General features: G+C 39.2%; 1 protein-coding gene across 1 annotated transcript in view; it reads right to left on the bottom strand.

Annotated features, from left to right (window-relative positions):
* The window catches only part of Erc1 (ELKS/RAB6-interacting/CAST family member 1), a gene marked incomplete at its 3' end in the record, with an annotated part of 132,147 nt that overhangs the window by 98,694 nt on the left and 5,985 nt on the right, over positions 1-27,468 (bottom strand). The window contains exon 2 of the mRNA XM_028761122.1: positions 9,540-10,363. Coding sequence (XP_028616955.1) covers positions 9,540-10,208 — 669 coding nt within the window. The remainder of the gene's footprint in view (positions 1-9,539; positions 10,364-27,468) is intronic.

A 27,468-nucleotide genomic window follows, 5' to 3' on the forward strand; every position in this document is an offset into this window, starting at 1 on the left:
GAAGACCTTAGTTCATCCCCAGAAGCCACATAGTAGAAGGAAAGAACCAATTCCTACAACTTGTCCTCTGGCCACTACACATGCATTGTGTCACATGCCAATCCAAAAAAAGAAATAAATAAAAACTTAAAAATAAAATGGAGAGCAATTGAGAAAGACATCATCACTCTTTGGTCAATCTTTGGTCTTCACATAAAAGCACACACATGTGCAAGGAGGTACAGGTGAATACATCTATACATCACACACACCAAAACAAAAAGTATCTACTGTGCTCTAGCTGCACAGTGCTCTACAATAGTCATTAGTAGCATCTGGCAACAGTACCATCACAAGAACACTGCAGAGGACACATAAAAATCAAGATGTCAGATGTAACACCAGTTTTAATATAAATGAAACAAATAACTGGAATAATGTGAGCAAAATGTTTCTTTCGATGATATGCATTTATACAAGATTTTAGCAATATTTTGTAAAAAATTAAAATAAAAGACAGTACAAAATGTAAGAGTTTAAAATGGAACAGGAAGTAAATATAAGCACTGAATGTTAACTATACTAAAGAAATCTCCACTGCCTTAAGGGGGTTAAGTTTTCTTCACACAACAACACATGGTTAAGATTATTTGCAATGTTTCGTTCCTAAATAACTGGCCAGAAATTCCTTACCACAGGAGGGGGTGGAGGGAGGCTAGAACATGACACACACTCAGAGCAGGAAAAAAAAAATTTCAAGAGTACTGCATTCCTTTTGGGAAAGGACTCTATAATTCACAGATGAGTCATTATGGAAATAAAAATGTTAAATAATGAACATCACTGTAACTGAAAGCCCTGCAAACTAATTACTCAAAGTTCCTGGTAGCTCCTCCAGGAATATTAAGCCAGAGTTGTTATCCGCACTAGTCCTCTCCCATGTTTATTACACACTGTGACCCACTTTCTAAAAGTCCTTATAGGTCTCATGCTACTGACTACCTTCTAGTAGCAGATTATAAGGTACATTTGTACTTAAAAAATACATAAAATTTATATTCATGTAATGTTTAACTTTTCAATCAACTAACATTTATTTATTTATCTACGCATATTTATATCAGACAGTCTTGCCCACATTTTTTTTTTTTTAATTTTCTTTTCTTTTGAGACAGGGTCTCACTATGTGGTTAGCTCTGGCTATCCTGGAATTTGCTCTATAGACCAGACTGGTCTCCAACTCAGAAATCCACGTGCTTCTGCCTCCCGAGTTCTGGGATTAAAGACATGCAAAACCATGTTCAGCCTCTTGCTCACAATTTTACACATACTGCTTCCTTTAATGTCACTTAAATATTGCAACCAATAAAAATGTATTGTCCTCACTTAAGAAGGTTCAGGGAGATGATTTAGCAGATAAAAGGTATCCGTGGATCAAGTTTGACCAACCTGAGTTTGGAACCCATGTAAAACAACAGCAGATGTAGTGGTAGACATGGAGAACCCTAGCACTCTGTGTGAAATGAGAGGCAGAGACAGGAGAACCAGTTGGAAGCCCACATACGAAGCAAGCATACATATAAAGCACAGCACAGAGTGACAAAAATCATGAGAGACACCCTCAAAACAGCAGAGAAGGAAAGAAATGACCTACAAGAAGCTGTCCTCTGACTTCCACACATAGCACAGTCGGTGCATGTCTGTGCTCTTGCTCACATGAGCACATACAAAATAAGTAAATAAATCCTTAAAAACAGAACTGGTGAAACTTACAAGGAGACTGTACTTTACATGTAAAGGCTGATTTTTATGCCAACAACCTCAAAGAGAATTTCAACACCCAAGCCATGTATTTATCATGCTTAGGAGAGCCAACCTCATTTCATGAATAATTCTTAAATTGGAGCAGTGCAATTTAGTGAATGAGATCTCAGAGAATCCCACAAACATAACTGACAGAAACACAGTCATAGGCTCAGCTCAACAATGGCTTGGAACTCTGTAAGCTTAATGGACGAGAGAAAACCTAACTTGATCTCTTAGGTATAGACTGGGGTAACACAAAGGAAGGATTGTTTTTGGTTTTTAACTTTGTTGTTTGCTTTTTTTTGAGGCAGAATCTCACTACATAGCACTCATTCTGTAGACCTGAACGCACAGAGACCCACCTGCCTCTGCCTCTCCTGGGATTAAAGGCTTGAACCAATACACCCAGCTTCAAGGGAGATTTTCAATGAATATTACTGCAAATAACAGAGAAGTCAAAATATTTAATCTGTATTAAGGACTAACCTTCTGATTTCAGAAAAAAAAAAGTGAGTATTTTTTGAGATACTCAGGGCAGTACAAAGTCAGTTTATAAAAGTATTTCTAATTTTGTTTGTAGAGGAAGAACAGAACATTTCCAATACAAAGCTGTTTCCACACTGAAAGTACATTTTCTGCAATATTTCTTTTTTTCTTCAGAAATTTTCTCCTAGCTCATCATACAAACAAAACAAACTCCAATGTACTTGTTAACTAAAATGAAAGACTAGGAGAAAACTACCACAAAAAAAAAACAGACAACCCTTTTTTGTTTGTTTTTTCTTTTCTTTTTGTTTTTTGTTGTTGTTGTTGTTTTGTTTTTTCGAGACAGGGTTTCTCTTTATAGCCCGGGCTGTCCTGGAACTCACTCTGTAGACCAGGCCAGCCTTGAACTCAGAAATCCGCCTGCCTCTGCCTCCCAAGTGCTGGGATTAAAGGCGTGCGCCACCACAGCCCGGCAAATTCTCCAATGTTAGCACCACTCTTATTATCATATTCACATCTAAGTACCTAAAGCCACACCCATTGGTCACATTATTTCCAAACGCGTATGAAAAACCTATATTCAAATATAGGTAAAATAAGTAAAATAAGTAGATTCACCATTTCTCACTCTAATCTGGCTCTAATCTCTGAGTCTTCTATTGTTAATAATGGCAGAAACACTTCCCTCTTGCTATCAGTCCTTGTCCAAAGAGTTCTTCAAAACAAGAGTTCTCACAAATGTGCACTTCCTCTCCACAGGTTTGTCTGCCATCTCTCCTCCCATCACCTCTGCTGGCAGCAACAAAGGCTGCTCTGGAATGGCATTTATGTCACTCATCCCATCATTCAAGAACTCCTTAGGCCAAGTTACTGCCACTTTCTTCAAATTCTTCCTCTCAAAAATCAGATTAAGAAACAAAGAAATAATATACTAGCAAGGGAAAACTCAATTATATCTCACTAAAGCTGTCACAAAGTGGGGGTGGAAGTGGGACTAACAAGATAGAGCAAAGGCACCTGCCACAACACTGGTTGACCTGGGGTCAATTCCTAGGCCTCAAAAGGTGGAAATAAGAGAACCAACTCCAAGTTGTCCTCTGCCCTCTACACACATGCTGTGCTAAGTGTGTGCCCATATATACACAAATGCATATTTACACACAAAGAAAATAGTAAAATTAAAACTTTATTGGAGGAAAGGAAAGAGATGAGTAGGTGTAGGACGAGGCAAACTTCTATTTATCCACAAGTATGCCTTTATTTCACTCGGGCATGCTTCAGAACAGAGAGAATGCAAACAGCTCTCAAAGGCCTAGTTGGCCTCCATGGGCCACTTCCAAAGAGGGTGAGGCATTATCCTCTAAGTACCTGATACCTCCATCACATAGATAAAGCTTTTTAAGAAAATACATTCTGGAGATTGCTCACAAGTGAGAATAAAATATGACAGACACAGATGCCTTCTGAAAAAGGGAAATGTTTGACCTGGCAGAACACTACAACACAGACTACAAGAGTGAACTGCCCTAACTCAAGCCAAGCAGATGCTGATGGCTTCCTGTGTCTTCCTGAACCATGTGTGAAGGCAACCACATTTATGCGTATGATGCCAACACTGAAAGTCAGAGACTGACTGGTTTATTCAAAGGAGACAAGTGTGAGAATCTGGTTAGAAAACCCAAGATGTTTATCATCCAGGCGTGTTGGAACCCACACGATGTGCCTGAGTTCATCCGGACGTCGTGGATCACCAGAAAGACTGGCTGGTCCACAGGGTTACCCAGGTGCACGCTGTTGTCTCAGTGTACTCAGAAGTCCTCAGAGTGTTACTCCTTTGCAGAGGGCAATTTCTCTCACCTAGAAAACCCTCATCTCACCTAGAATGGCTCATGGTACATTCAGAATTTGTGTGAGAGGTTGGCAAGATTATCAGCAGCTCCTTCAAAGTCAAGGTGAAGGGAAAGGTCGCTCAGTGATGCACAGACCCAGGTCAACTGGCTTTGCCTCAATGCTAAAAAGCTGTGTTTTTGTCACGAATCTAGTAAGTAGAGCCATTTGTCTTATCTACATATATTTCACACACACTTCCATTTTATAATAAAGCAGTTATCCGTCTGTTGAAGCCTTAATCCATCTATATAAAATGTTTCAAGGTTTAAAATGCCATAGAAAAGTGCTGTTTTGTATTTGTTAATTTTTTTTAACACATTGGCTATAATAAAAGGGCTAAAAAACAGAAATTCTCAGGAACTTAGTATGCTTAAATTCTATTAGCACTTATTACATTTTTAGTAAATTGCTAGTTTGCCTTACATTTTGTGACAGTATTTTATATACAGTTTACTGTACAGTGTTTTTAAAGATTTTTGAAACTCAAGAATGAAATTGTTTTCATTTAATAAATATCTAAAACTCAGAGCTGAAGAAATGGCTCAGCAGTTAAGAGCACTAACTCCTCTTCCTAAGGACATGAGTTCAATTCCCAGCACCCACATGGCAACTCACAACCTTCTTTAACTCCAGTTCCAGGGAATCCAATGACCTCTTCTGACCTCCACAGGTACCAGGCACACATGTGGTTCGTGTGTGTGTGTGTGTGTGTGTGTGTGTGTGTGTGTGCGCGCGCGCGCACACGTGGACATTTTACAAATACACACACACAAACAGGAATAACTTGAATTTAGTCCCTGGAATACACATGACAGAAGAAGAATACTGACTTCCAAAACTAAATAAATGAATGTGAAAGGGGGAGGGGCTTTTAAGAAGAAAAGGTCCCTATCGTTAGTTAGGGTTGGGGAGGGTCCAGAGATAAAGTGCGTGCCTAGCACACAGAAAGCTGACGGTCTGCTCAGATGCTCAGTACTGCAAAAAATAAAAATTACTCTGACTAAAGATTAAATGTATTTTCTGATTCTTTTTGCCAAAAGAGAATAAAAAGTGAGTCTTAAAAAAAAAAAAAAAAAAAAAAAAAAAAAAAAAAGGTGAGTCTTCCGAATCATATTTAAGCTGCTGTTTGGAAAATTCATGATAAATTAGCAAACAAAAACAATTCTGTTCTGCCATAATGAAACCACTAACAGGTTGTAACTAAGTGGTACAGCCCTTGCTAAGCATGAACAAGGCCCTGGTATTCAATGCCTAATAGAAAATCAAAAGCTGGTATAGTGAGGCCCTGAGAAAACCAAAGAACTAAAATTAAATTTTAAAAAGACTTCCACGTTAGATTGTAACATGAATTCCAGAGGAGAAAGAGTAGACTAAGAAATTCCAATTCTTCGGAAAATAAGATTCTTACAATTAAACCATGTCAGAAACTTAGGCAACTTTATTTGATTCACTGAATTATTTTCCAACTATCCTGCTACATTCCAAGTAAATAAAGATAACTCTACAAGAAGAAATGTCCCATATTCCTTTATATATTTCTATTCATACAAAGGCCTAATAAATAAAACTAAAATCCTTCGCTCGGGGTATAGTTCAGTGGCTGAGCATTTGTTTATCATGTATAAGACCTTGGGTTCAATCTTCAGCACCTCAACAGAAAGGAGAAGCAGCCAATTCCAAAAAGAATAAATATTCTAAGCAAAAAGAAAACATCAGCGCTAGCAAGATGGTTCAGGAGGCAAAAGAATTTATCTCCGGAGCCTGAGGGTGATCCTCAGAACCCACCGTGGAAGAAAACCTGTTCCCAAAGCTGTCCTCTGACCTCCACACAAGCACCACAGCACAGGCATGTCTGAACACACACAAATACAATTTAAGCACAAAGAAAAACAAAAAATTAAAGGCACTTCATTTGCTACCCTACAATATTAAACAGAATATTCTTGTCAAGCAAAATTTTATTGAAAGAGCATTAAAATAACTACTTACTGTGTGAATGTACATGTTCATGTGTATACATGAATGTGCAGGTATGTAAACGTGCAAATATGAGCACTTATAGTTGTGTGTTCATGTAGAAGCTAAATCTTGATGTCAGATGCCTTCCAGAATCACTCTCCATCTCTCGTTACACCTGGAACTTGAGGATGCCACAAGACTAGCTGGCCAGCAACTGCTGGGATCCTTCTGTCTCCTTGTGGGCTAGAATTACAGATGCATATCACTGTGCCCAGATGTTACATGGGACATAGGGATCAAACTCAGGTCCTCACACTGGCATTTTACCAACTGAGCCATCTTCTCAGCCATAAAATAATTATTCTTAAAATAAGCATACAACCGTGCCGGGCGGTGGTGGCGCACGCCTTTAATACCAGCACTTGGGAGGCAGAGGCAGGTGGATTTCTGAGTTCGAGGCCAGCCTGGTCTACAGAGTGAGTTCCAGGACAGCCAGGGCTACACAGAGAAATCCTGTCCTGAAAAAAAAACAAAAAAGAAAAACAAAAACAAACAAACAAACAAAAAAAAAACAAAGCATACAACTAAATTCAACACACAAGAACTCTTACAAGACATAATCAAGAAAGAAGTACAAGGGACTGGAGAGACAGCTCAGTGGTTAGGCGCATGGCTGTTGTCTTCTAGTGGTCCTTAGTTCAATTACCAAGAACAATGTCATAGCTTACAACTATGTCTAATGGGATCTGACGCCTTCTTCTGGTATTCGGGCTTACATGTAGACAAAGCATTCATACACACACACACAAACACACAAATAAACCTTTTTTTAAAGTACAATAGCTGATGAAAATAAAATCTAAAATGTAACTTATTCAAAAGCTTCACTAGCTCTGTAGCTACACAAAGCCCACAGTAAGATTTTCATTCTTCCCTATCAAGCTTACACTAAAGACTTTCCTAGTCACAATTTCTTTAGAAGAAAAGGACCTCTTTGGCCATGCACACACACACACACACACACACACACACACACACACCACACACAACACACACACTGCTCTTAATCAACAACTATTTGAAAGTAAAGTAACAAAAGGAATCTGAGACACAGGAACACCTGAGAAGCTTTTATCTTAGACACAAGCTTCTAGGAGAAACCCTAATAATGAACCACGCCCACCAAGCAATCCTAAGCAAATGTTTCTATACTGATAATTCTGGACCCAGCTCAAACAGATCAAACCTTTAAAATGGACCAAAATCCCCAGGCTCAAACAGAAATACAGAAATTTATTTAACTGATAAAAATCCTAATGAACCAGTCTTCTTCACAAATGAAAGACGTCTGACCTCTGGGAGCTAAGAGGAGCGTAATGAATGCACTATTTAATTAGGGGCCCACTGCTAGCTGACTATAATCTATTAATTAGCATTCTCAGTGTCTGTAGCTCACTGTACTGTCTTTAAAATTGCACCCTTTGTTTTTTGGACTGAAGTTACACAATTTTAGAGTTCTGTGGTAATTACAGTGGGTGCAAGAAGAATGTATCTGCCAGCACTGGCGTTTAATTAGGGCATGGGGTGGACCCAGATAAAGCAGTGTTCACCATCTTCAGCACATAATGGTTTCCTTGGCATGAAAAACCTGTGGACTGTTTCTTTCTCAGAAAAATACTAAGTACCCATAATTGTCTTCTCAGAAGATTAAATATTTTGCCTTTGAATGTAACATGGTAACTGGAAAATAATACTGAAATTATTTCTCTCCTGATCCCCATACTCCCTCAAAGTATACACGAAAGAAAATGCTTTATTTCAAAATCAAAAAATATGCCAATAACTTTTTTCCTCAATAAACATTTCCAGGTCACTTGACAGCAAAACTACCTTATTGGTGGCTATGTTTTCAGCAAGACATGTTGGTGATTAGGTAATTCAATAGTGTATTTGGTAACAGCAGATCTGCTTTTACTTTATGTACTGAGTGATCAAGACAGACAGAGAGACAATGAATCTACTCTTGAAAAGACCAGTTTGGGGCTGGTGGTCAGGCCAGCTAACATGAATCTAAGTACTTATGGGAAGCAGAAGAGTTCCAGACCAGCCTATGCTACACAGTGAAATAAGAGAGGAGTGCTGAATTGACTTCAATTGTTTTAAAAAATATAAACTTTTTACTTACTTACTTTGGTATACCAATGAATTCTTTTTTATTGAGGTGACTTATAAAAATATGGGTGAGGGGAGCCAAGCACAGTGGCCCACGCCTTTAATCCTAGCACTCAGGAGGCAGAGGCAGGCAGATCTCTGTGAATTCTAGGCCAATCTGGTCTACAGAGTGAGTTCCAGGACAGCCAGGGTTACTCAAAGAACCCTGTCTCAAAAGCCAAAACATGCAAGCAAGCCAACAAAATATGCTACTCTTATGGGGCTGAAGAGATGCCTCACCAGTTAAGACCACTAGCTGCTCTTCCAGAGGACCCAGGTTCAAATCCCAGCACCCACATGGCAGCTCACAACTGTCTATAACTCCAATTCCAGAGGATCTGACATCCTCAAACAGACATACAAGGAGACAAACATAACACCAATGCAAATAAAATAAAGGATATGATTGAGAGGCAGAGATGACTCAAATGCAATTCTTCGCTTGTTTTTGTTTTTGTTTTATTTTTCAAGAGAGGATTTCTCTGAATAGCCCTGGTTGCCTTAGAACTCTCTAGACCTACCTCTGTCTCCTGAGTGCTGGGATTAAGGGAGTGTGCCGCTACCACCACCACCTCCTGGCTAAAAGCCCACTCCAATACTGGTGATGACAATCTGAAGGCAGCAAGACAGGTCCAAGAATCTCCTAATACAGGCTAGGAAAATGTCCTTCCTTTGAACTATATCTGTAGTCCTGTGTTTGCTTGTTTCTAATTTTGAGACAAAGTCTCAATATGAAACCCCAAGTTATCCCTGAATTCACTACCAAAGCAGTCCTTAAGATTTTTTCTTTTTCTTGGGGGGGGGAGGGGGGGGAACGACTTTTTGCTTTTTTGACCTTTTTTACACAGAGTTTCTCTGTGTAGCCTTGGCTGTTGGCTGTCCTAGAACTTGCTCTATAGACCAGGCTGGCCTCCAAGTCACAGAGATCCAGTGCTGGAATCAAAGGCGTGTACCACTGCTGTCCAGCTTATGTGTTGTTGTTGTTGTTGTTGTTTTTAATTTATGTGTGTGAGTGTTTTGTACCATGTACAGGACTAGGTCTGAAAAAGGCTAAGAAAGTAGAAACAGAATTCTAAAGTAAAAAAGGATAAATAAAAAATAAAGGAACAAAGATGGGGGAAATCTAAGATAGGTTGAAAAAGGAATGCCTCATTTTATTTATATACATAGATTCAGCCCATAAAGATAAATGTATAAATGAAACTAACCTGGTTTTCTTCCTGCACAACTCGGTACTGCTCCTTCCAAATGGTGATTTTAGAAGCTTCATCTTTTCTCAAGGCCCGCTCTTTCTTCAGTTCTGGGCTCCAGAAGGTCTTGATGCTATTCATTGAAGAACTTAATTTGCTCTCCTTTACTTCCACATCTTTCCTCAAAAGATCATTTTCTCGTAATACTTCCTTCAGCTGTGTCTGCAGATCCATGATGGTGTTATCTCTTGCCTGACGAAGAGAGTGAGGTACAGTGGATGCCATACTAACAGGAGGGAGGTGATGTTCTCCAAATGCTATGGTATCACTAGCAACCCCACTGCTTGCTATGTTGGGGCTGCTGCCCATAGCAGTCATCCTAACACCGTAAGGCAGGCGTCCTCCAGAACGGCCAAGCGTCATGGTGCTTTTAGGTGTTTCTGCACCCACATTTTCATGGTCACTTAGGTACATAGGGCCAGATGTAGCATAGGCAGCATTTAAGGACTGTATATTCTCCATTGAAAGGGTTTTTCCACTGCCACCTCCAACACTGTTTCCAGAACTTCCTCCTGTACTATTTGTTCGCCGATGACCTAAGCGAGGGGACCGAGGAAGCCGAGGTGATCGCCCAGGACTCTGGCTGCTTGGTTCCACTTTCCCTACTGATCGAGCACTTCCATACATGGTTGCAGGGTGAACTTAAGTGCCAGAAATAGTATAAAGCAGAAAACAACAATGCAATTCCGTGAGGTTTCTCTATGGCTATAAAGTCAGCTTAAGGCTATCAGAAATAGCAGGTCACCAGTTGTCCAATCTTGAAGAAATATCTTATGCCATATCTGCAATGAAAAGATTACACATTAAATATTCCAATGATAAATACTTTTCTCAGAAGTGTTGTTACCTTTATTTGTAGAAGAGTCTCTTTTCATTAAGTATTCTTATGACTTTAAAATCAGATTACTCATAATGTAATGTTTTCCTAACTAAAAACAAGAGTATCAACTGATAATTACCAAGTAGCACATTATTTGAATAACATAACTCAGAATATTACAGAAATATCAATACTTGGATACACTATCAGAATCAATAAAAGAACTTAATACATTAGTCAGATATAAGCTCAATATATAAATAGTAATACTTTGACACATTATTAAAACTAATAACAGATAAATTTCCATAAGGTCAATATTTGAATATCAATACTTTCATGCACATTGGGAATAACAATTTAAAAATGTAGCTTTTAAGGTTAAGGTTAGGAAGATGGATCAGTATATAAAGTGCTTGCTATGCAAGGATGAGAACACTTGGTCACATCCCCAGAAACGAGGTAGAACTGAAGGCAATAGCATGCATCTGAAATCTCAGTGCTCCTACGGAGAGATGGGAGGCAGAAAAGGGAAAATTCCCAGAAGCTCATGGGCCAGGTAAAGAAGAAAAGACCCCGTTTCAAGCGAGGTGAAGTCCAGGACCAACACCTGAGGCTCACCACTGCCAACACTCAAACACATTATCATACACACACACACACAACACACACACACACACACACACACACACGGGAGGGGGGGTGAGAAGAAATAGCTCTGGGTTCAAATAGCTCCCGGCACTATATTAATGGATGCTGCAGCACACACATGCCAATAATTGCAGCAGAAGAGGTAAAGGTCATCTTCATCTACAGCTGTGTTTCACATACACAAGACCCTAATCAAAAGATAAAAGTTACGTCCTACTAACAGCAACAAACCTATAAAAAGTAACTTAAACCTAACAAAAATGTTCAAGCATTTAAAACTCTACTAGAAGAAATAAAATAATACCTCAATAATAAAAAAATAATTAAGTAAAAAGTTACCCATACTGTGAAGGTGTCAGTTCTTCACTCAGTTCATTAACAAAATCCCAGTAGATTTTCATGTCATTCAAAAATGCTGACGCTAAAGTTCAAATGGAGGACTAAAAGTACAATAGCCAGCTCCAGAGGAGTCAGATACCTCTGCCCTTGGTGGCACTTGCATTCATGTGCATATAACCCATAACACATACACATAATTAAAATAATAAAAATAAATCTTAAATAGGATGTGCTCTTAGCCACTGAGCCATCTCTCCAGCCCTTCCTCCCTTTTTTTAAACTAACTTGGCAGGGAAACTTCTCCTTGATGAAAGGTTACCTAGTGCTTTTATGTGTAACACTGAGCATACATATCATGTATTTCATCAATAAAATAATGTACATGATCATAGGATTCTGTACAATACCCAATAATGTTCTAAGTAAAATTCTGGGAAACAAAGTCACATCAGATCACCATATTCTCATAAAGAACTACAGACTTTATTATAAAGGAAGACATGTGACATGTTTATAATCCTAGCTACAGGGAGTCTGAAGCAGAAGGATCCAGAATTAGAAACCAGCTTGAGCTACATAGTAAGACCACATCTCAAAAAACAAGATGAAATAAAATAAACAAAACAAATAAACCAGACAGAGCTGGTTGTATCTGCTTGTAATACCAAGCCCTGGGGAAGATGAAGCAAGAGGTTTCAGGTTCAAGGCCAACATGAGCTTTTACAAATTCCACATCAAGCTGATGTATCTCCAGAAAAACTATCCCACAAAGATGGAACTGGAAAAAATTATAGGCTCCTGTCTCTGCTCTTGGTTGCCCACCAGAACTTAATGGTAAGATGTGATTTCTGAGGACACTATACACACTGGTCACAGAACACAAATAGTTGGTAAAGACCAGAAAGCTTCCTCTCTGATACCTACTTCTATAGCTATGCAGGCTATTGGGGAGAAAATGAAAGTCATCAACAATATTCCCAAGTTGTGAAGAGCAATAAAGCTGGCATAGATGTTATGGAAGTAACCAATCACTTTCTGATTGGATTTGAGAACTTCCACAGGAAGAAACACATGCTTGGTATTGCAAATCTGGCCAATTGACCCATGGTTGGGGAGCTTATAAGCCCCAGGGGTGAATCTACTGTGATTATTTTGCTAAACAGACATAATACCACACTGCCCTCTAAATGTTATCTCTGCACGTGTAGAAACAATCACTCTTGGTTTCTTTGTGCACTGAATGATGGTTAACACAGAAACTCACTACTGGTGAGAGGAGTGCAGAGAATTAGTGGCTGTGGAGTGCCCAGCCTAAATGGGACATACTATACATCCTGCCCTCCAGGAGGCTCAGGGATCATCAAGGAAAGGGATCCAGAGAAACTGAGGTCAGGAAAACCCAGAGCAAAGAGTATCTTCTCATGAGAGGACCACTAAAGAACTCACAGCAGCTGTGGTTGCCTGTACACGATCAAGCCAGTCAACAGTCTAGCATTGAGTGAAGGAGGTTAAAAGCCTGTACACACCCTTAACTGAAGAGCTATGAACAGCTGATAGCTACTGGGGTAGGGAGAGTCAGTTTTCTTTCAGAGTATGGTCCCCTTTAGGTAACCATATTCTGATGGGTGGTTCAACATCCAGAAGAATATGAACACCACAAACTAGTCAATGGGTAACTGAAGAAAAAAAAAAAAGACACAAGTTGGAAGGATACCAAAATTGGGATGGACTGGCCCTCAAAAATCCATAACCAGAATTTCTTATAAAAAAAAAAAAGCTTTACATATAGACTATGCACATCCACCATTATACTCTCTTTTTTGGACCCACTAATACCTACCTCAGTGTAAGCTATAAATAAATAGTTATGATGCTTAAAGTGGGTCATCTGGACAGTGGTGAATGCCTTTAACTGCAGCACTAGGGAGGCAGAGGCAGTTCGAGGCCAGCCTGGTCTACAGAGCAAGTTCCAGGACAGCCAGGGCTTTACAAAGAAACCCTGTCTTGAAAAACAACGAAACAAACATAAAGTGGTTAAACAAGAACAGTTTGTACATGTTCAATACAGATACATTTTTCTGAATACTTTTTACCATTGATTGGTTTGATCTACATACAGAACCCAGAATACATTATTTCCTACCTTCAATCTGCCTATTCTGGACATTTCATATACAAGGAAAACAATGGTGACCTTTTTGGGTGAAAGGTTAAGGAGAAACAGCACAGGGTGTCAAACTCTTTGCTAAGTTGTTTCATAACACTCCAAATTCTACTTTTCATATTTATTACCTAATCTCGACGAGTTCTCAAAATAGAACAACATCAAAGTCAAGCCTGACCACCGTTATGCCACCACAAAGCTTCTAGATCATAAAACACAAAATGTCAACACTGGCCCCACATCGCAGATATACTTACTCTCTTAGGCATATATCTCTCCTGGCATATATCTAAATGCCCACATATACATCTACACACAGTGATTGCACAGAATTTTTAATTCTCAATCTTTCTACAAAAGCTGATAGCAGACCATGGAACTAGAAAACGCTTTAAGAGTAACATATTATAGTAACCTACCTTAAGTTAATCATAATAGAATAGGCTCACATAAATGTGCTTCAAGACATTTACTAGAAGATGTAAAAGATGTCATTATTACCATCAGCTAGTTAAAGCACTGTCAGTAAAACTCTGGCATAAATCTCAAAGTCACTAGACTAGCCTGCTGGGCTAGGTTATACTCATGTGTAACAATCACTTACTATCTGAAAATGAGTTAAGCATTTTATATTTTAAATTGTTTTTCAAATTTTTTAAAAGAAAATTTTTTTTCTCAAAAAGCTATAACATTTCTAGGGTCAAGAAATATTCATTTTAAACTCTCTGAAAAAAACTTTTAAAAAATCGTACTGAAGTACAATGTAGCAGAATCACAATTTGAAATGAGCTACCATTTGAAAAAGAAGTTTCAATTTTTAATTATTTTTACATAGTAGTGGAGACTGAGCCCAGGGCTTAGCACAAGATAAGAAAGGGTTACCATTGAGCTACATTTCCAACTCAAAAGTTTTTCCTTTTTGCTTGTGTTCTGAGACAGGATCTCACATACCCTCGTCTGGCTTCCAACCTGTCGTGCAGCTGAGGCTAGCCTTAAAGTCCTGATGCTCCTCCTTCCTCTTTCTGAGTGCTAGGAGCACAAGCATGTCTCATCATGACCAACATCTACAAGTTTCCCTTTGTAAACTATTCTACATGGTTCATAAGTTCTAAGGTAGATGTACAATGATGTTCATTACTGCATCATTTGTACCAGCAAGAATGTAAGTTTTCAGCAAGAGATTGGTTTAAGTAAATTATGTTACCTCCAAACTTTAAATATGCTTATCTTTACCTGACATACAAAAACAACCACAGTATATTGCAGTAAAACAGAAAAGCAAGTTGTGAAAGAATACATATAATAGAATTAGTAGTACACAAAATGATACAACACACATATGTTCATATACACACAGGAATGATTCCAACCCTTAGGTCACAAGTAGCCAAGGTTAGCTAAGATAAAAGTCTCATGAAACACTGTAACTTACTTAAAACATTATGAGAAATTTTTGTGATTGTTTGCATGTATGTAATATTTGCATTATGTGGATGCATGTTGTATATGCATATATATGTTAGAGGCCATAGGCTAATGTAAGTTATCATCCTTTGCCGGGTGGTGGTGGTGGTGGTGGTGGTGGTGGTGGTGGTGGTGGTGGTGGTGATGGCGGCGGCGCACGCCTTTAGTCCCAGCACTTGGGAGGCAGAGGCAGGCAGATTTCTGAGTTCGAGGCCAGCCTGGTCTACCGAGTGAGTTCCAGGACAGCCAGGGCTATACAGAGAAACCCTGTCTCGAAAAAAAAAAAAAAAAAAAAAAGTTATCGTCCTTGGTTACTCTCTACCTTACATGTTGGGGAATGGTTTTGTGCACTGTGTATTCAGATGCTGATTTCTATGCCCAGATATCTGGTTGCAGTCCAGATGATAGCATGATCAAGCATCTCCAGTCTCTATGTTATATAAAAATTGTTTTCCATCACCTCTGATTGGTTAATAGCTCTATAGCTGATCAGCCAATTAGCTGGGCAAAAGAGATAGGCAGGATTTCCGATGCCAGTCAGGGGGTCCCAAAGGAGATGGGGGGGTGGTATCAGGAGGAGAAGAAAGTGTGGAGAAACCACGTGGAGAAATCAGGAAGATTCATCATGAGAGCACGAGGAGAAAGCTGCCATGAAGACACACATGGACCAGAGCAAGACCAGACGGCAAGGAAATTTGGCTGGGTAGTAGCAACCTAGTCAGGTTAGAATAGATCAGAATCTGCCCAGCTATTAGTGCTTACAGCTTGTTAATACAAAAATACTAGGGCTCTATATCTTTATCCAGGAGCTAAAACAGGTATAGAAACACCCTGTAATTAATCAGGTACAAGGTGGAGCAAAGAACTCCCTCCCCAAAAATTACATTTACACTTACACACTGAGGCAGGATCTCTCACTTGAACGCAGAGCTCACCGATTTGGCTAATCTAGGTAACAGTTTGACTACAGATTGTCTGCCTCTGTCTCCAGAGTTCTGGGATTACAAACAGGTGCATACTAAGAATCCAAACTCTAATTCTCATACTTACACAACAAGCACACACACCTCCAAAGCCATTTTACTAGTCCCTTCTGAAAGTTTTGTGATTTGACTGTGTAGTTTTTAAGTGTGACTTTAAAGGTGACATTGCATAGATAGCTATATCAAAAGTATAACAAAAAACCTGGGCCAGTGAAATCGCCTCATCAAGTAAAGGCGCTTTCCACCAAACCCAACAATTTGTGTTGAATCCTAGGAATATGAGGGGAGTAGAAAAATGACCCCTACAAACTGTCTGTAATGGCTACACACAAAATTTAATATAAATATTATTAGAAAAAGCATCAGACTGAGGCAGGAGAACTGAGAGTACAAGGTCAGTATAGGGTACACAACAGAACTTTGTCTAACAAAAAGAAAGAGCATATATTATTTTCATGTTTTAAAAAAAGTTTATAAACTAAAACATTAAATAAGGACCATTCAGCACTAATTTTTATAGTAACCAATGACCAAAGGCAGAGGTCTGGATACTGATTGCTAGTATTCTTAGGAACAGTAGTACGCTTAAAAAAAAACAAAAATAGAAATTTACACATTAAAGAAAGCACTTATCTCTGTTACACCTTCCACATGTAACTTAGTAAAACTAGGTTTGTTCAAACCATGTGTGCCTGACACACCTTACTCTGACTTATACAACCTTATCCTGACTGTAGACTAGAAACTAGAGATCACTGGCTACAGCAGCTCCAACAAAAGGGCATAGGAACATGAAAGAGAGTTTCTGATAGGAACAGCAAAATATGAAATTAAAGGTGCAATCATAATATTTGCCACTGTTATTATTTTTCCCTTTTATAGAGGGGTTAGTAACTCAGTTACAAATCAGGTAGACTACAGGTTTCAATAATTCTTATCAATTTAATCAAGTTAATGGTGAGTTCTGTCAACATTCTCACCATGACAAACATCTTGTCAAACAGATACTTATGAGTAAACAATGTTGCTAATCAGAGCCCTCTTTTATATCAACAATCTGCCACTCAGTTCAAGGGAGGCAAGCTCTAGGTTAGGGAGCCTTCCCTTGATTCTAAGCCTCATTTACAATGATCTTTTAGAATGCTAAAATATTCAACCATAACTTTAATTATCTTACATTTTATACCAAATCTCATCCTAAAAATAATAATAATCACAAGCATGGTATAGTGTGTTATGAGCACGTCATCCCAACGACTTGGGAGATGGAGCCAGGAGAATCACTTGAACCCAAGTTAGACAAGAACAGCAGGAACAGCTTAATGGTAAGTTCCTGTCTATTAAAAAATAATGAAATTTAAAACCAGAAGTACCTGTTCACAATTTCTAATCCATAAACCCAAATTCCAAAATCTCACAAAATATAAAACATTTGAAACTAATCTGGTGGCCTAACCAGGCTTGTACCAAATGGAAATAGTGAGATGAACGAACAAAGCCCCAATCCCTGAAACCTGCTTTACAATTACATAGGAGCTGGAGATGGATCGGCAGTTATGAACTCATACTGTTCCTTCAGAGGACCACAGTACAACTCCCAGCACCTACAAATGCAGCTCAAAACCACCTGTAACTCCATAATCATGAAAGACAAATCCCCCACCCAGCATAGTGGCACACAAACACATATACACAAAATAAACAAATAATAAATAAATAAATGTAACTTTTTTTTCAAAGTGGAGAAACATTAAGGAAAATACCTGAAGGGATGTGAGTAAAATTGTTTAAAGCAAAAACACTTGCCAGGCAGTGGTGGCACACGCCTTTAATCCCAGCACTTGGGAGGCAGAGGCAGGTGGATTTCTGAGTTCGAGGCCAGCCTGGTCTACAGAGTGAGTTCCAGGACAGCCAGGGCTACACAGAGAAACCCTGTCTCGAAAAACCAAAAAAAACTTAGAAAATTCTTTAATAAACATAAATTTTAACTTCCACTTAATTAACCACACAAGTTAAAACTAAGTACATTTGATCTCAACAGATATGAAAACCATCCATTTATTAATTATTCATGATAAAAATTTTAAGATAAAAAGAAACTTTCTTAATTCAATAAAAGGTATGCACTAAAGCATTAAAGCAGCCAAAACAAGTACCTGTAGAGAAATAACTCTGAAGGTGCTTTGAAAGCTATAGCTTGTATGTAAGACTCTCAAGACAGGATAGGAGGCCTAAAAAGAACTGCTACCAGAGCAGGGCATGGAGGTATGCCTGTAATCCCAGCATAGGAACTAAGTCAGGGGCATCTCCACCTTGAGGCCAGCCCAGACTAAATAGAAAGACCTTGTCAGAAAAAAAAAAAAAAAAAAAAAAGCAAGCCAGCCAGTTATCTTCTACAGCTTTCCTACAGCTTTCCTCTAGAAGCTAACAACACACAGGTGTCACAGCCTCCTGCAGTCTAATGAGGCATTACAACCACCAAGCTGAATAGGACATATTGAAGCCAGCTTTGATAGATCAGAGTCTGAAGAGCAGGACTGGAGTCAGCAGAACGCACACACGCATGCGCAGAGAGAGAGAGAGAGAGGAAGAGGGGGGGGGGAGGGGGAGGGGAGGGGGAGGGGGGAGGGAGAGGGAGAGGGAGAGGCATCTTCTTGATAGTTCAAACAGGTTCTTCTTAACTTTACTTTAGGGCAAGAAATACACACACTTGGTAGACGAAGCAAGGGTCCAACAACTATTTTTTCTCCCACAGCTTATATCCCCCGGTAAAATCTTTCAAGCAGTAGAAAAATTACAATGTGGTTACACTCTATTTCTCTTCAAGTAACAATTACAATGAACACAAGGAAAAAAAAAAACAGGATGTTCTCCAATACTTTTACATGATTAAACGTTTTATATATTATAGGTAGAAAACAAATTATTCCCAGGAACCCACATATATTCATGTCTAAGCAACTTGCTATAGGTTAACAAAGTGTAAGCAAGCAAGGTAATTTTCTCAGCCAGTTTCTTATATTGGCAGGCTGCAATTTGTGGTTACAAAGAAACGATCAATCATTTTATTATTTATCTTAAAAAATAATCATAAGGCCAGGCGGTGGTGGCGCACACCTTTAATCCCAGCACTTGGGAGGCAGAGGCAGGTGGATTTCTGAGTTCGAGGCCAGCCTGGTCTACAGAGTGAGTTCCAGGACAGCCAGGGCTACACAGAGAAACTCTTTCTCGAAAAACCAATAAATAAATAAATAAATAAATAAATAAATAAATAATCATAAAAAATAATCATATAAAAATCTTTAAAAGACAACTCATCTAAACTTTTATATAAAAAACAACCAATCATTTCTACTTTAAATCCTCAGGGTGCACATCTACTCATTAACAATTTGTTATTAAATCCTATCAGGAAGCCTAGGCCAAAAATGGTTCCAAGACATTAATCATCGTCTTGATCATCAACTCGGCTTTAGCAAGAAAGGCCCATCAGCCCATACTAGTCAGGCTGCCATTGTTCTTGTTCCCTAACCTCAAAAAACTCCCTCACTCAACGATCAAAAGTGTGCCTTTCTGAACTTTACATTGTTCCCCAAGACTTTCTAAGTCAAAACCACTAACAAAAAAATCTTAGCCTAACTAAATTGACAATCTTTATCTCTAAATTCTTTCTACAGGTAGTGATCCTTACAAATAATCTACACCTCTAAGTTCTGAGGCTGATGTTGAATAATTAATCTGCTCCACTGGCAATGCTTGCAAAAGATCAATCACTTCACTGATATTGTAAATGCCAATGACATTGCCCAGTGAGGGGCTGGAAACCCCCTTAGAGTTTCCATACAACTCACAGATTTATGAGGGATGTTATGACCTTGAAGGCAACAAACAGAGCTAAACTCTACAACAGCATGTAGTACTAAGAACAAGTAGTCCTCAGGGCTCTGCCTCTCTGAGACACACCCATCGTGATTGTTCTAACCATTGGGCAATCCTCCTGAGTTCTAAAAGCTGTTTGCTGTTCCTCTTGCAGGAAGACACATACTCTACTCCCAGCACTAAGAAGGTGCAGACAGTAGGATCAGGAATTAAAAGTCAGATTGTGCTATACAAGATCCTATCTCAAGGAAAAAAAAAAATCCCCTTAAGCAGCAACCTAGACTAGATCCTTAACAATAGAATGTCCCCAAGCTGACAATTAAACACTTTCATTTCTGTTACCCTTTGACAATTGGCACAAAGACCAGAGCACCAGAAATTTGGCTTGTTCTTCTTTCTGTTAAGTGACAAAACTGTTAGATCTAAAATGCCTCATCTTATCAAGTCTAGGCTTAGCCATGCCTTATGTGTGTATTATGTTTGATATTATAATACTTAACAGAGATAAAGACAAACGTTCTGAGAAGTAAATGGCAAGGACAGCTCTCATCACCATTCTATGCAACCAAATGCTAGAAATCCTAGACAGAGAAGGGGAAAAAGGGTACCTGAATTGCAAAGAAAAAACAGTAACAATTTACACATTATACATGGAAATCAAAGAGAATTTAAGGTAAGGTATTAATTAAGCTAAGCTGGTAAAACTTAGAAAAATACAGCCAATTCTGAAAATTCAAATTTGTCTCCATATAGTAACAATAAATAGAAAATAAATTTTATTTCAAAATTCTCTTGACAACCAGACTTACCAGTACTAGAAGCTAACGCATGATAACTGCCATGGAACCAAGATCATTACAAACTGAAATCAGCTTGGACTACAAAGCATGACCCCATTTTCAAGAATTAAATAATTAAGCTAGGCATGGTAGCACAGTCCTTTAATTTTAACACTCAAGACACAGATTGGATCTCTGTGAGTTCCAACCTAGTCAGGACTAAAGAGTGGGGCGTGAGGGGTTAAGTTTATTACTTATTAAATAAATCAATAAAATTATTTAAATAAAAGCCAGAAACCATGGCATATGCTTATAGTCCAAGCTATTTGGAAGGCTAGAACAGGAAGCTGAGGTGGCAGGGTAACTTAAGCCTGGGAGTTAGAGCCAGCCTGAACAACACTGTGAGATCATGTCTTGCTTAAAAAAAAAAAAAAAAAAATAGTAATAATACAAAAACAAGTCTACTACAGTAGCATAAATAAAACAAAAGCTGTGTAAGAATACTGCCAAAGAAAAGAACTACCAACTATTACTGAACTACCAACTATTACTGATCCTGATGCAGTGGCTCACACCTGTAATCCCAGCATTCTGGGCAGCTGAGGTAAAACTGCCATAAATTTGAGGTTACACTAGCAAGACAATGTCTCCAAAAGCAAACAAAAAAACATGTAAAGGACTTTCGGGATGGCTCATCACTTGCCACAAAGCCTGATAGCCTGAGTCGAATACCTGGGATCCACAAGGTAGAAGGAGACAACCAAGTATCACAAGTTGTCTACTGACCTCCACGAGCTCTCTCCATATCTGTCTGTCTGTCTCTCTGTCTGTCTTTATTTCTATCTCTCTGTCTCCTTCTCTCTCACATACACACAAATAAATAAATGTAATTTTAAGACAATCATCTAAGAAATGAAAAACAATGGACTCACATGTAAGAACTTAAGACTCCACACCACAAAGCAGTGATTTTACCAGCTTGTAAGTCCAGCCAAATTCTAATTAGGACGGCAACTGCCCTTTGTCTTTTGAGGGAGTTCATGTATGTGCATGTATGTGAGAGCAGGCACAATCATGTCTTGACCCACATCTTTCAAACATCAGAGAACAACCCCAGGTGTCTGATCATCCCCCACCTTATCTAAGACCAACCCAGTGGGGTTTTGTTTTGGTTCTTGTTTTTTGGAACATGGGTTCATATTTAACCCTTGAGCTTGCTATACAGCTAAGAGTAATCCAGAACTCTGATATTCCAGCCTCTACCCTGAGTTCTGAAATTGCAGACTTATACGATCATGTCCAATCAATAAAGCGATAAGCATCTAACACAGGACCTAAAGCAAGCTAGGCAAGTACTCTACTACTGTGTAGCCACAGTCCTGTATGTTTAATTCACTATGATATCAATTGAATCCTAGAGCATCAAGCATACTAGAGCTGTCTGTTGCCTAATTTTGTTCCTTTTGAGACTTGGTCTCTCTACATCGCCTAAGCTATTCTGGAACTCACTACGTAGACCAGGCTGGCTTTGAACTCATAGAGATCTACCCACGTCTGCCTCTGGGATTAAAGGTATATACCACCACCTCAATACATTTCTTTCTTTTTCTTTTATTTTGGGTTGTTGGTTTGTTGTTTTTGTTGTTGTTGTTTGAGACAAAGTTTCTCTGTTTGGCCCTAGCTGTCCTAGAACTCACTCTGTAGACCAGGCTGGTCTTGAACTCAGAGATCTGCCTACTTCTGCCTCCTAAATGCTAGGATTAAAGACGTGCACCACCACACCTGATCCACATGCAGTTCTTATTCTGACAAACTGATTCCAATTTTAAAATGAAAATCCAACAGACCCACAGTCAAACATTTTAAATAGTTTTATTAAGTCATTAGTCAAACACCACTTTGTAGTGTATGTTGATGAGTTTTAGTAATTAAACAACCATCACAATGTTTAAAACACTTCAACTAACACCCAAAAAGTTGCTTATGGCAAGCATGGTGGCACCCACCTACAAACCCAGCACTCAGGAGGCTCCGGCCAGAGGCCAGCCTGGGCCCCTAATACTCATTTTCAGTATTCCTCAATCCTATGCATCGATCCAACCACAACTGATTTGATAGATTCCCCCGTAAACTTCTCATAAATAGAATGATAAGCCTGTTATTTCTTCATTTGGCATAACATTTTGAGGCTATTTATGTGAAATGTATTAGTAGTCTGTTCCTTTTTAGTGTTCATCAGCTCACCTGCTCCCAAATTTTGCTATTGTAATTAATGCTGCTGTGAATATCCATGCACAAATCTGTGGACATGTTTTCATTTCCTCTTTTGTAGACACCTAATTACAAAACCTAAGGGCATACAGGAAATACATTTGACTTATTTTCATAATATCTGTAACATTTAATAGCGCTGTCAGCCATGTATAGGAATGCCAGCTCCTCGAATTCTCACCTGCACTACCCTGTTCTTCTCATTTGAGCTATTCTCCGAGGGTGTGGGTGGTTATCTCACTGTGGTGTCTCTGATCTAATGACTAATGGTGGGAAATATCTTTCCCAGGTGCTTATTACTATGGCAGTGAAGGCTCTATTCAAATCTTTTGTTCATATTTTCTTGGCTTGTTTATCTTATTAGTAAGAGTTCCCCATATGCCCTAAATGCAGAGGAGCTTGCATTTAAATGGAGATTGCTCAGAAATTTCAACTGTTTACTGTTCTGTAAGAAGCCAGAGTTCAGACCTTACCACCCACAGGCTGCTCACAAACACCTGGAACTCCAGCTCCAAAGGAGCCAATGATCCCTTCTCGTTTCTGTGAGTACTCACACAAACACAAACACAAACACACACACACACAAACCTTTAAAAATAAGAATAATGTTCTAAATAAAAGATACAAGTCGCCGCGCGGTGGTGGCGGCGCACCCCTTTAATCCCAGCACTTGGGAGGCAGAGGCAGGCGGATTTCTGAGTTCGAGGCCAGCCTGGTCTACAGAGTGAGTTCCAGGACAGCCAGAGCTACACAGAGAAACCCTGACTCGAAAAACCAAAAAAAAAAAAAAAAAGATACAAGTCCAAGTCCTCTATCAACTACATGATTGCTACATGATTGCAAGTATTTTTCTCCAATTTGTCTTTTTTTTTTATTTTGTTAGTGATTGCATTTAACTTTCAACTTGTTTGTTTGTTGGGGTTTTTTTGGGGGGGGGAGGGTGAGAGGGAACAGGGTCTCTATGTAGGCTTACTATATAGACCAGGTTAGTCTCAAACTTACAGAGATTCACCTGCCTCTGCTCCACCTTGCAACCTAACCTACCTATCCCTGTCCCAGTGGCCCTAGTGCAAAGATTAAAGGCATGTACCACCCACCACACCTGGCCAAAAATTTAATTTTGATAAACATCAAATTGTCTTATTTTCTTTTATGAGTTATGCTTTTAATCTTGTTTCTAGAAAGCCCTAGCTGAGCATGGATGCACCTGTAGTTCCACTAACTCTAGAAGCAGAAGGGAAGGTCACCTAATAGTTTAGCATCATCCTGGAAAACATAACTATAGACCCAAGAATCCATCCTAAAACAAACTCCTGGAAAGAAGAAAGCAGCAGCCAGGAGTAGAAGCAGCAGGTGAAGGAGCAGAACGACTGAGGCTGACAACGACACACATCTGTGAGTACAATGGCACTTACTACTTTGTATGCTGACCTAAAACACTAACTTAAAAACTTCTCTCCTCAGAATTTCTCCTATGAGGTAAAATTTGAGGTTCTTTCTTTGTCTTGCATATAGTCGTAATCAACTGTTCTATTACTCTCCCCCACTGAATACCTTAGCACCTCTGTCAAAAAGTACTCAGCTGGGCATGGTGGCACACACCTTTGATTCCAGGGCTCAGGAGGCACAGGTAGGCCATCTACACAGAGAGTTCCAAGAGCTACCCTATCTCAAAAAACAAACAAACAAACAAAACTTAATTGACCAAAATGTGATCAGCACCCAAAAGAGATATCTGTGCACCCATGTCTACTGCTTCAGTATTTATAATAGAAAAGATATAGAATCAGCCTAGATGAAAAGAAATATATATGTATTAGTCACTGTAAAGAATGAAATTATGTTATTTGCAGTAAAAACAGATAGAACTATGTCCTAGCTTCTCTGTTGCTGTGATAAACACTGACCAAAAGCAACTTGGGAATGGAAGGGCTGATTTGCCTTACACATTACAGTCCACCTCTGAAGGAAATCAAAACAGGAACTCAAGCAGGACCCTGGAGACAAGAACTGAAGCAGAGAGTGTGAAGGAGTGCTGCTTTATGGCTTACTTCTCGTGCTTGCTCAGACTGTGTGCTAATAGCACCCAGGACCTGCTACTCAGAAGTGGCACCACCCACAGTGAGCAGGCTGTGCTCTCCCACATCAATAGTCAAGAAAATGCTCTGCAGGCCAGTAAAATGGGAGCATCTTCTCAGCTGAGGTTCTCTCTTCCCTGGGGCAGGTGGATCTCTTAGTTCCAGGCTAGTCTAGTCTACAGACTGAGTTACAGGACAGCCAAGGCTACACAAGGAAACTGTGTCTCAAACAACAAACAAACAAAAAATGTTCATACTTTCATAGGTAGGGGCAAAGGCTAAGGAATCTTACTTAGCACTCGTTCAAAGCTTGCGACCCAGGAGGGAATGCATTAGATACCTCTTTAAAAATATCCACATCAACACTGAACACTACCACAGTTATAAAAAAAATTAATAAAGAATAGTAAACTGCTGGGCGGTGGTGGCGCACGCCTTTAATCCCAGAAACTATCAAAGGAGAAATGTTTCTTATTTTAAATTTGGGGGTCATTTATTATGCAGCAACAGACCACAGGTACAGCTGCTAAAGGATTAAATACAAGGACAGAAAAACAGTCACTGGCTATATTCATGTGCTATTTTCAGTCTCAGTGAAATCATAAAGATGACACAGAAGAAAAAGAAATTACTGCTGAAAAAAAAAAAAGGAAGAATACAATAAATGTGGACAGCTCTTCTCAAGAAATTTGGCCCTAAAGCTGGAGATGCTGGTTCCAGCCTGGAATCCCTGAATCTGGACAGAGTAGGTAAGAGTGAGGGTCGGCCGGGCAGTGGTGGTGCACGCCTTTAGTCCCAGCACTTGGGAGGCAGAGGCAGGCGGATTTCTGAGTTCTAGGCCAGCCTGGTCTACAGAGTGAGTTCCAGGACAGCCAGGGCTACACAGAGAAACCCTGTCTCGAAAAACGTAAAAAAAAAAGAGTGAGGGTCAAGAGCTCAAGGTCAGAGTGAATTTGAGGACAGACAAACTGGGCTTCATGAAACTCTTGACTCAAAATAAAATAGTAAAATAATAAAATAAAAATCAAACCATAAAGTTTGACTGCAAGCTAAAAGCAACTTAGAACAATAAAATATGGAGGTGTGGAATTTTTCAAGAAGAGACTTTTTAAGTTAAGAAATGGAAAATTTACTTTCTTGAGAAGTCTGCCGAGTCTTCTTTCTGCCTTAACTGAAAACTGGCTTTCCAAGCAGGACACTTCTTGTCACACAGCCCTTTTTCAGTCTCCCATGCTATACCCAATAATGAGAAATGGCCTTCACCAGGCCGCTATTCCTAAACCCCCATGAAGAGCCTTACTGTGCTTCTCATGCTATTCAGCCAACATAGTCTTCTACTTCACCCTCCTCACTGACTGCTGACAACCGTCTCAGGATGCATAGGCACCAACCTCACAGTGGTCGCTATGCTCTACACCAGCACTCCTGCTCCAGTGCTGCTCCGTTCAATACACACATGAATGGGTCCTTTAAGCCTCCATCCTCAGTAAGCAACTCTATTTTCTGGCTTCAGCCATTCAATCACTTGTGAATTCATTTACTTATACTATTATCCATTCAGTCATCAAATATAGTAACTACCTATTATTTCCTCAGCAGAGAACACATGACAGATAGTCACTGTCCTAATGAAATATAGGACTTTTTTTTTATATTTTCCACAAAGACAGCATGAAATGATATAGCTGAAATCCAGTACATGACAACCACATTTCTTTTATTCATAAGTCAAGTAACCAGATCATTCTATAAAACTGGTATTGTCTGGTATGATTCAGTGGATCTCTGTGGAATCCTAGAGATCACTATTTCCCTTGAAAGGGTTCAAAACCATCTATTAAGAGAATCTATTCTAAAATAAAGCCAGAGTTCATCATTAGACCAGAAAAATGAAATATTTTTTTAAATCAAATCGTAATTTTTACTTATTCACACAGGGGTTATAAACACAAAAAGGTAAGACGTGGGGAAGGGGATGACAGCGGAGCATGAGTGTTCAGGAAATATTTTTTAATGCAATTTTTTTTCTTTTTTTTTCTTTTTTTTTTAGTTTTTTTCAAGACAGAGTTTCTCTGTGTATTCCTGGCTGTCCTGGAACTCACTCTGTAGACCAGGCTGGCCTCAAACTCAGAAATCCACCTGCCTCTGCCTCCTAAGTGCTGGGCTTAAAGGCATGCACCACCACCGCCCAGCTCTTAATGCAATTTTAAAGTGACTAAATAGCATTTAATTGCAAAGAAATTTACTGGTAGGAAAAACAAAAATTAGACATCATAATACATGCCTGAAATTCCAGCCCTCAGAAGGATTGTCACTTGGTCCAGGACAGGGAGTTAGACATTCATATTCTCCCTCTCTCTCTCTCTCTCTCTCTCTCTCTCTCTCTCTCATACACAAACACACACACAAGGAAGCCTCAGAGATTGTCCAATGCACTGCTGCTCTTGCAAAGAACTGGG

This window comes from Grammomys surdaster, unplaced genomic scaffold (genome assembly GCF_004785775.1).
Source record: "Grammomys surdaster isolate TR1022 unplaced genomic scaffold, NIH_TR_1.0 126660, whole genome shotgun sequence".
NCBI classification, from domain to species: Eukaryota; Metazoa; Chordata; class Mammalia; order Rodentia; family Muridae; genus Grammomys; species Grammomys surdaster.